General features: G+C 60.0%; 2 protein-coding genes across 3 annotated transcripts; both read left to right on the forward strand.

The window, feature by feature from the left end:
• The first annotated feature begins 313 nt into the window (after window positions 1-313).
• On the forward strand, window positions 314-4,471 carry Cirbp (cold inducible RNA binding protein). Of its 2 annotated transcripts, none has more exons than XM_051173009.1 (7): window positions 314-464; window positions 1,942-2,096; window positions 2,176-2,282; window positions 2,363-2,501; window positions 2,585-2,666; window positions 2,936-3,006; window positions 4,451-4,471. In XM_051173009.1, exons 2-7 carry the CDS (start codon window positions 1,994-1,996, stop codon window positions 4,453-4,455), a joined length of 507 nt encoding a protein of 168 aa, XP_051028966.1. In that variant the 5' UTR covers window positions 314-464; window positions 1,942-1,993; the 3' UTR covers window positions 4,456-4,471. The 2 variants fall into 2 exon arrangements, with proteins under 2 accessions (XP_051028966.1, XP_051028965.1); XM_051173008.1 differs by lacking the exon at window positions 4,451-4,471 and adding an exon at window positions 3,198-4,201.
• Window positions 4,472-4,936: 465 nt separating this feature from the next.
• Fam174c (family with sequence similarity 174 member C) lies at window positions 4,937-6,611 on the forward strand. The gene is made up of 3 exons (XM_051139781.1): window positions 4,937-5,154; window positions 5,904-6,020; window positions 6,411-6,611. Coding segments are annotated over exons 1-3 (336 nt in total). The 3' UTR covers window positions 6,412-6,611.
• Window positions 6,612-7,886: the final 1,275 nt, after the last annotated feature.

Raw genomic sequence — 7,886 nt, forward strand, 5'->3', positions numbered from 1 at the left:
TCGATCAGTTAAGGTTCGAGCCATATTTGGGAGCCCCACTGAGGTAGCAAGAGCTCTTTAAAAGCAGAAGCCTGAAGCTCTTTGTTCCCCGTCGCAGGCCAGCCAGGCAGAGGAAGCACAGAAGTGGGTCAGCTCCGCGCCCCCCCCCCCACCAGCGCCCCCCGCTAGAGGGCGGGAGCACGCGGCCTGGGCACGTCGCAGCAGCCAATCACAACGCCCAGCGCCTCCGCGCGGGCCGGGACGAAGCTGGCAGAGCCCCGCCCCTCCGCCGAGGCGCAGCTGCCGAGTCTGAGGCGCCGGATTGGCCAGCGCGGCGTGGTGGGCGGGTCCTAGGGGCGTGGCTCCGGGAGCGGGGTATATCAGGCGGGACTCCGGCGCGCCCCCTCGCACTCGCGCGTTAGGAGGCTTGGGTGTGTGTGGCGCGCTGTCTTCCCGCCCGCGTCAGGGACCTGCCCGGCTCAGCGGTGAGGGCCCTGGCGGCACCGGCTCTGAGGGGCCCGGGGCGGCGGGCGGCCTGTGGCTCCCGGGCGAGGCGGAGCCGCAGCGGCACGCCCCTGGGGCTTGGGGGCGGGCCCGGGTTGGAGTCCGCCCCGCCGGCGGCGAGGCGGGCGGCGGGACAGCGGGACCTCACACTTCCCGGTGGGCGTCCTCCACCGCGCGTCACCCCCGGGCCGGTGCCGACTTTAGTGGTGGGCTTTTTTTTTTTTTTTTTTTTTTTTTGGTAAAATGGCGGCCGCGAGGCTCTGAACAGCCTCGCCGGCGAAATGGCGGGACTGCCGAGTGCCCGGATGGAATGGCGCAGGGTGCGTGCGTGGCGCATGCGCTGCTCCGGGGGCGGGGCGCGCCCAGCTCCGGAGTCCTGTTGTCCGCAGATGTGGAGCTGTGTCCCGTGTGACCCTTAACTACAGCTGCCAGTACCTCGGTTTTCTCTTCCCTTGTGGTTCCAGTGGGAAGAAAGCACATGTAGTTTTGAGTATTGCGCTTTTTGCCCCCCAAGTTTGTTTGTGTGTCCCCCACCTTCACCCCCACCCCAGGTATAATGGTCCAGTAATAGTATAGTGCACTTGTTTTCCAAGTGTTCGTCCTCAGCCAATAATGACTTTGTTTAATTGCCACGCCCCTTTCGATAGCCACGCCTCTTGGGCCAACCTCCTAGTCCACCATGCAAAAGCATTTCTCTAGCCCTTAGTGGTTGAGTGAACTGTGGCCCCAGGTTGCATCCCGGAAGTGTCACACCTCCCTGACAGCACCCTAAAGGTGTATTTTAGTGATGACGCTTCTCTGGTCCAACAACTTACAGCTAGTGAGGGTAGGGAGTTGCTATCATCTGTGTCCACAACCCACACACACACACTCTTGCAAAGTGAAGAAGTTTCCAGCATGCCATTCTGGCTGGGTGATCACACCTTGGCATCCTTTTGGTCAGCTATAATGAAGGGCCACTATAGGAGAGGGACTGGAGTTCATTTGTATTAAGGCCTAGAACCCTCCTTAAGGTTAGCTTCATCTATAGGACACTGTCTTACATGTGGGTTTGCGATGATAAAGCAGAAAAGACTTGGCTGTGTTTGTTTTTGAGACACTATGTAGCCCAGGATGGTATTGAACTTGCTGTGAGGTTGTTGATGGTTTTGGACTTAGGATCCTTGTTCCTCCAAATCCCAAAGGCCGCAGTGTTTGTTTTGAAACTTAAAGTGTCCTTTGTCTCCATCTTCCTGCCTCAGTGTGAAACACCACATGTGGCTCAGGTTTCCCAGGAAGGCAGGCAGTGGGTCACTTTTATACAAAAGTAGGGAGGGAGAGGAAGAGGCAGGAAACTCCTTAAAGCTTTCAGTGGTCTGCCTCATCCCAGCACTTCCAAGGCCACCGTGGGCTATAAAGGGAGGCCATGCGTCAACGTTTGTAAAGGCTAAGAGTGTGCTCTCTGGCTTCCATTTCCAGAGTGGGGAGGCCGTGAAGGCAAGGCAAACATCTGTGGTGTGCACGGGCTGCCATGGCGTCAGATGAAGGCAAGCTTTTCGTGGGAGGGCTGAGCTTCGACACCAATGAGCAGGCGCTGGAGCAGGTTTTCTCCAAGTATGGGCAGATCTCTGAAGGTGAGGCCTGGGCCGGGAGCACCATTCTTGCTTTCTGCTCTGGGGGCACACTGGCACAACTAATGCCTCTCTCCTGTAGTGGTGGTGGTAAAGGACAGAGAGACCCAGCGATCCCGAGGCTTTGGGTTTGTCACCTTTGAGAACATTGATGACGCTAAGGACGCCATGATGGCTATGAATGGGAAGGTGAGGATCAGGTCAGCCAGTTTGGGTCGCACAGGTCTACGGTAGAACGCGGCACTACTGACCCTCTCTGTGCCCCACAGTCTGTGGATGGGCGGCAGATCCGAGTTGACCAGGCTGGCAAGTCTTCTGACAACCGGTCCCGAGGATACCGGGGTGGCTCTGCTGGAGGCCGGGGCTTCTTCCGTGGGGGACGCAGTCGGGGCCGTGGGTTCTCCAGAGGTGAGTGCTGGGAGGAGGGCTTGGACTGCTGGTGGCTGCTGCAGGGGTGGTGACTCACTGACTGTTCTCTGTGCTGTCTACAGGAGGCGGGGACCGAGGCTATGGAGGTGGCCGCTTTGAGTCCCGGAGTGGGGGCTACGGGGGCTCCAGAGACTACTATGCCAGGTGAGCCAGATGGGAACCCTGGGGAAGTTCGGCCTCGGCGGGACCAGCTGGGCACAGGCTGTGAGAAGAGGGAGGGCGCAGTAGCAAAAGGGTGAGCTGGCGCAGGTGGTGTTTGCTCTCTGCTGAGCACCCAGCTGGCACTAGGACGTCATGTACAGGGCCGGCAGCCCCCACACTGCATATACTCTTGCCAGCGGCACCTGGCGTAGTGCTGAGCCCGGGCGCCGCTACACCTGGGGCCTTCAGTGTCGATGTGTGTCCTTCCACAGTCGGAGTCAGGGCGGCAGCTATGGCTATCGGAGCTCCGGCGGGTCCTACAGAGACAGCTATGACAGTTACGGTAAGTCAGGCTCCGAGGATGCGCCGAGCGGCGTGTGGCTGGCCTGGTGAACCCTGTGTCCCCAGAGCATCTCAGGCCGCTCAGCCTGCGGCACAGCTCCCCGGCCTGCCCCACGGACAGGGCAGTGCATGGAGCCCTGCGCGGCAGAGCGCACGCCCCAGGCCTTCACACTGTCCCGCTTCTGTCCTCAGCTACACACAACGAGTAAAAGCCCTCCGCGTCCAGATCGTCCTTCCATGGCTGTAATTAAGATGGGGGAGCTTCGCTGAACGTTGTGTAGTGAGCACCTTGTTCCCACTTTTGTAGTCCTTGCAGTTCTGACCCATCGCAGCCTGCTTCTGACCCGAGATGGCCTCGTGACTAGACTTCTTTTTATGAAGCGCTGTCTGTTTTTAAGCGTTCTAAAAACGTTTTGGAAAGCACTTCAGATTTTACTGTTTACCATGAGCCATGGGGTTTTGGTTTTTTTTCTAAATTGTCGGGTTGTGTGGGTTTTGGTTACTTGTTTTTGTTTTTGTTTTTTCTGTGGCCGCCGTGAAGTGTGGCGCCCACCCCTCCTGAGATGAAACGGACTTGATTGGAGTGAGCCATGGCTCCCCAGCTCCCAGCGCCACTGCGGGGCGCAGCAGGGCCCGCCCACGGCGCAGGCCGAGGCCGTGGGGACGCGCAGCAGTCCGGGAGGCTGTGGAAGTGTTTATTTATATTGTCCTTTTTTACTGAAGACATGCATACTCCATCGATGTTGTATTCACAGTGACTGAGGAATTCTTGTACGCAGTTTCTTTGGCTTCACGAAGCCGATTAAAAGACCGTGTGAAATGAACCTCGCTCTGACCATTTCCCTTTCATTGCCGACACACTGAGCTGCGGCTCCGTGGCCAGCAGAGCAGCTAGGAAGGCAGGGCAGTGCGGGAGGTAGGGCGTGGGCAGTGCCGAGGGGCAGCGGGCAGCTGCGCCCCCTCCCCCCGCCCCAGGCATTCTCTGCTAGCCTCCGAAGCCGCAGCCCTCGGGGGACAGACGCGAGCCAGACCCTCCGCGACTCCCGCTGCTCCCCCGCTAGCTCTGTGCAGCTGGCTGTGCCTCGAGGTAACACTTCGCTCGTGTTGCATCCCTCCGGTTTATAGCTCACTTGGACGGACACGTAGGCCTGGGTTGACCTCGGCGCCCTGAAGCCAGGCTGGCCCCTCCGTCCAGCCCTCCCGTGGCCGGCCAGAGCCAGCAGGCGTCCTGCCTTGTGTTTTTGTTCCCTGTTTGCAGGCTGTCCTCTAGACCTGCGCCGCGGCTCTAGTTTTTACCCAGAGCCTGTGCTGCAGAAGGGCGCTGACACCCTAGGCCGCGGCCACCTTGGGACGATCCACGTGGGCGCCGCGAGGGTGGCCGCGGGGAGGCGGGAGGGCGCCGCAGGCCCACGGGGATGCCAGGGTCACGCTCCTCTGTTTGGCAGGATGAAGGGGAGCCAGCCTGAGGCATGGACAGATGGCGGTGGCCGCCACTCCGCTCCTGGGTTCCGCAGGCGCAGGACCAGGCACTAGGCACTGCACAGTTGCCCGGTGAGTGCGTGGGGTCCGGGGATCCCCCAGGAGCTGGACTGTGCTTTCCGTGACCCATCATCTCCTTCCTCTTCCCTTACAGACAACTCCTGAGCTGCCACCAGCTCCCCCGGACGGCTTCCTGCGGGAGCAGAAAACGAAGCTGGGCTGGCGCGGTCGCTGGGGCGGGACGTTGAGGGGATGGGGGCGGGTCGTGAATAAAGGGCTGTGACCCCAACCTCGGCTGTGTGGCTTGGGTGTGAGATGCGGCTCGGGCGCCGCGGGGAGGAGCCTTAGCACCCACCTACCTCCACAGTCAGGCACTAAGATGAGCAACCCGGGCGTGGCGCAGGGCATTGTGGGCGGGGCGGGGCCGTGTGCACTTCCGCCTCGGCTCGGGCATGGCGCCGTGTGTGATGCTGCTCCCGCCGCCGCTGCTGCTGCTGCTGCTCCCGTGCGCCACCCCGGGATCCGCTGAGAACTCCAGCCGGCCGGCCGCGCCTTATAACTACACAAGCGAGGGGCTCCCGCACACGGGCTCCCCGCTGCTCCGCTTGTTCTACGTAGTCACCGGGCTCTGCGGCCTGATCTCGCTTTACTTCCTCATCCGGGCTTTTAGGTGCGTTGGCGGGTCCAATCAGCATCCTGTGAGTCACTGTGGGAGGGAGCGGGAGGGCACGTGACCGAGGCGGCAGGCCTAACTCTTGCTCCTGGCTTGCGGGGAGTGGGCAGCAGCCTCAGTGTGGCCGTCCTCACACCTCGGCCTCTCAGCGCTGTGCTGACAGGTGTGCGAAAAATCGTTCTGGATTTCAAGAACCGCAAAGCTGCTTCCCTGGCTGAGGCTCGTGTATAAACATGCACACAGCCCGGCGTGCATGGCGAGACACGCCTGTTACCTCAACACTTGGAAAGTGGAGGCAGGAGGATCCCTGAACTCCTGAAGACACTGGCTCAAAAAGTCTTCTGCCTTCCATTTTATTCCTAGCTGCTGTGCTTAAACACAAAGCTGGCAATCCAACAGTGTCCGCGCACCTGCCTCCATGGCTTTCCCCGAGCTCAGAGTTGCTCTTGTAGCTCTTTGGGCTTTTTTTGGTTTGGGCTTTGGGTTTCTATGTGTAGCCCTGGCTGTCCAAGACTTGCATTGTAGACCAGGCTGGCCTCGAACTCACAGAGATCCGCCTGCCTCTGCTTCCCAAGTGCTGGGATTAAAGGCGTGCGCCACCACTGCCTGGCGCATTCATATTGGGCGTCTGGCAGCTGTGGGGGCGAGGGGCAGGGGGAGGTGCGCAGGGAAGGAGAACCTGGACCTCATGGGCTGGATGTCACACGAGTGCCCAAGTCGCCTCTGAGGGTGTTTGTGCCCTGCAGGCTCAAGAAGCCACAGCGAAAGAGGTATGGACTGCTGGCCAACACCGAGGAGCACGAGGACATGGACTCTCTGGACAGCGAAGAAGAGACTGTCTTTGAAACCAGGAATCTGAGATGGTAGGCAGGACTTCATCATTGAGGGCTTAGCAAGAGGCCATGTTCTAAATGGGGTTAGGATCTAGCTCAGAGGCAGCGCCCTCGCCCGGGAGCGCGCCGAGGACAGTAAAGCTGCACTGAGCATAAACAAGTGGCTCCCGCAGGGTTCTGAGCAAGGCTTAGTGTCCTGTTTCAGTAGAGACTGGTGTAGAGCCAGGACCCCCATGGGCACTACATCTGGCTTTCCAAGGCCCCTGAAGGAGGCGGACACCAGCTTAGACATTTTCTGTGGTCTCTTCCACCCACCCTGGTGGGCCTGGAAGGGGACCTTCCGCAGGCTGGGCTGGAAAGAGGCCCCATCCGGCCATCGTCCCTCAGTCCCATGGCTTGTCCTGTTCTTCCCCCTTGCAGATGTCGAGCTGGGGATGGCAGGCTACAAGAACAAGAATGGACCCGTAGTTCTGCGGGGTCTGATGTCAGCCTTCCTGGAGGGAGCCTGCACTGCCCCCCCGGGAGGCTCCATGGACCAGGTCAGCACACAGACTTGAGGCCCCCAGGACTGGGCTGATTTGTGTTGCTCTGTCACCCTGCCTCCCAGAAAGGACAAGGCCGCCCTTGCTGGAGCAGATGGACCCTGGGACCTCTGTGTGCACCTTCTGCTGCTCTGGGGACAATAAATGAAGCTGTGGCTTTGTAGCTCACCTGAAATGTCCCCATCGATACCACACCCAGGTGTCATCCTGGTTGCCTAGGACAAGGCCCTTCCTATTGATGTCACCGTCCCTGGAAAGACCTACCTAGTCATTCCTCAGACTTGTCCCAAGGGTCCAGCTGTGACACCCTGGCTCAGGGTATTGGCACCTATGGCAGCCTTTCCCAGGAGCCATAGCATTAGCTAGTCGCCTCCCTCTATGGCCTTAGACTTGGGGGAGAGCGACAGGGTTACCCTAAGTCACTTGTAGGCTGAGGTCACAGCCTGGATTTAAGTCCACTCTGCCTGGTCATAACAAGAAGCTGCCACCAGGTGGCAGCCACATGCCACCTTGCCTACACCAGGACCCCATCAGTTACAGTTACACTGGGAATAGGGCTCCAGCTCTCCATCCTCTTCAGAACCTCAGACCGGAGTGTCCGTGGCTGGCCTGAGCTTGTCCAGCACCTGCGCCGTGGCTACCCAGTCAGTCCTCAGCCTCCTGCAGGCCCCACTGACACTACAGCTGGGCTGAGCTGGGTCCCCGAGGCTATTTGGGCCTTGTAGGAGTGCTGGTGCCAGGCTGAGCGTCCACCTCTCTCCGGCCTGTAATGTGGATGAGGGCCTGGCCACAGCCCGCCTGTCTCCTGTGGCGCCTGGGTCCCTGCTCAGCCTGGGCTGCTCCCCACAGGAAGTCTCTGTGGTCTGCACCCCCAGCTTACACCCAGAGAAACCCAGAGTTCCTGAGTCACAGCTCTGGGCCCTGTCGGTCACTCTCCGTCTTTGTTTTGTGCCTACTAGATGGCCCTGGTTCCCGAACCCCCAAATTCTGTGATCTGCACCCCTGGTCCCACAGCTCAGCCATTGCTGGAGCTTCAAAAGGCATGGTGATTAGTCTAATGAGGTCAGGAGAGACCCCAGCCCCCGCCTCAGCCTCCGCTTGCAGGGAGGGTGGCCCCACCACCATCCGCCTGTCAGCAGTCAATGCACCCCGGCATTAGCACGGATAATTGGCAGTTCCGTCAAGGTTAATGCACTATTAGCCGGTGCTCTGCACAGCTGAAAGCCAGGAGAGCGGCTGTCAGGCAAGATGGAAGGCCTTGGGGCCTGGCCAGCCTGCAAGTGCATGCCTGGGGCGGCTCCCAGCACCACGTACACACACATGGGGGCGGCGGCAGGGGATTGAGCTCCAAACT

This window comes from Acomys russatus, chromosome 31 (genome assembly GCF_903995435.1).
Source record: "Acomys russatus chromosome 31, mAcoRus1.1, whole genome shotgun sequence".
NCBI classification, from domain to species: domain Eukaryota; kingdom Metazoa; phylum Chordata; class Mammalia; order Rodentia; family Muridae; genus Acomys; species Acomys russatus.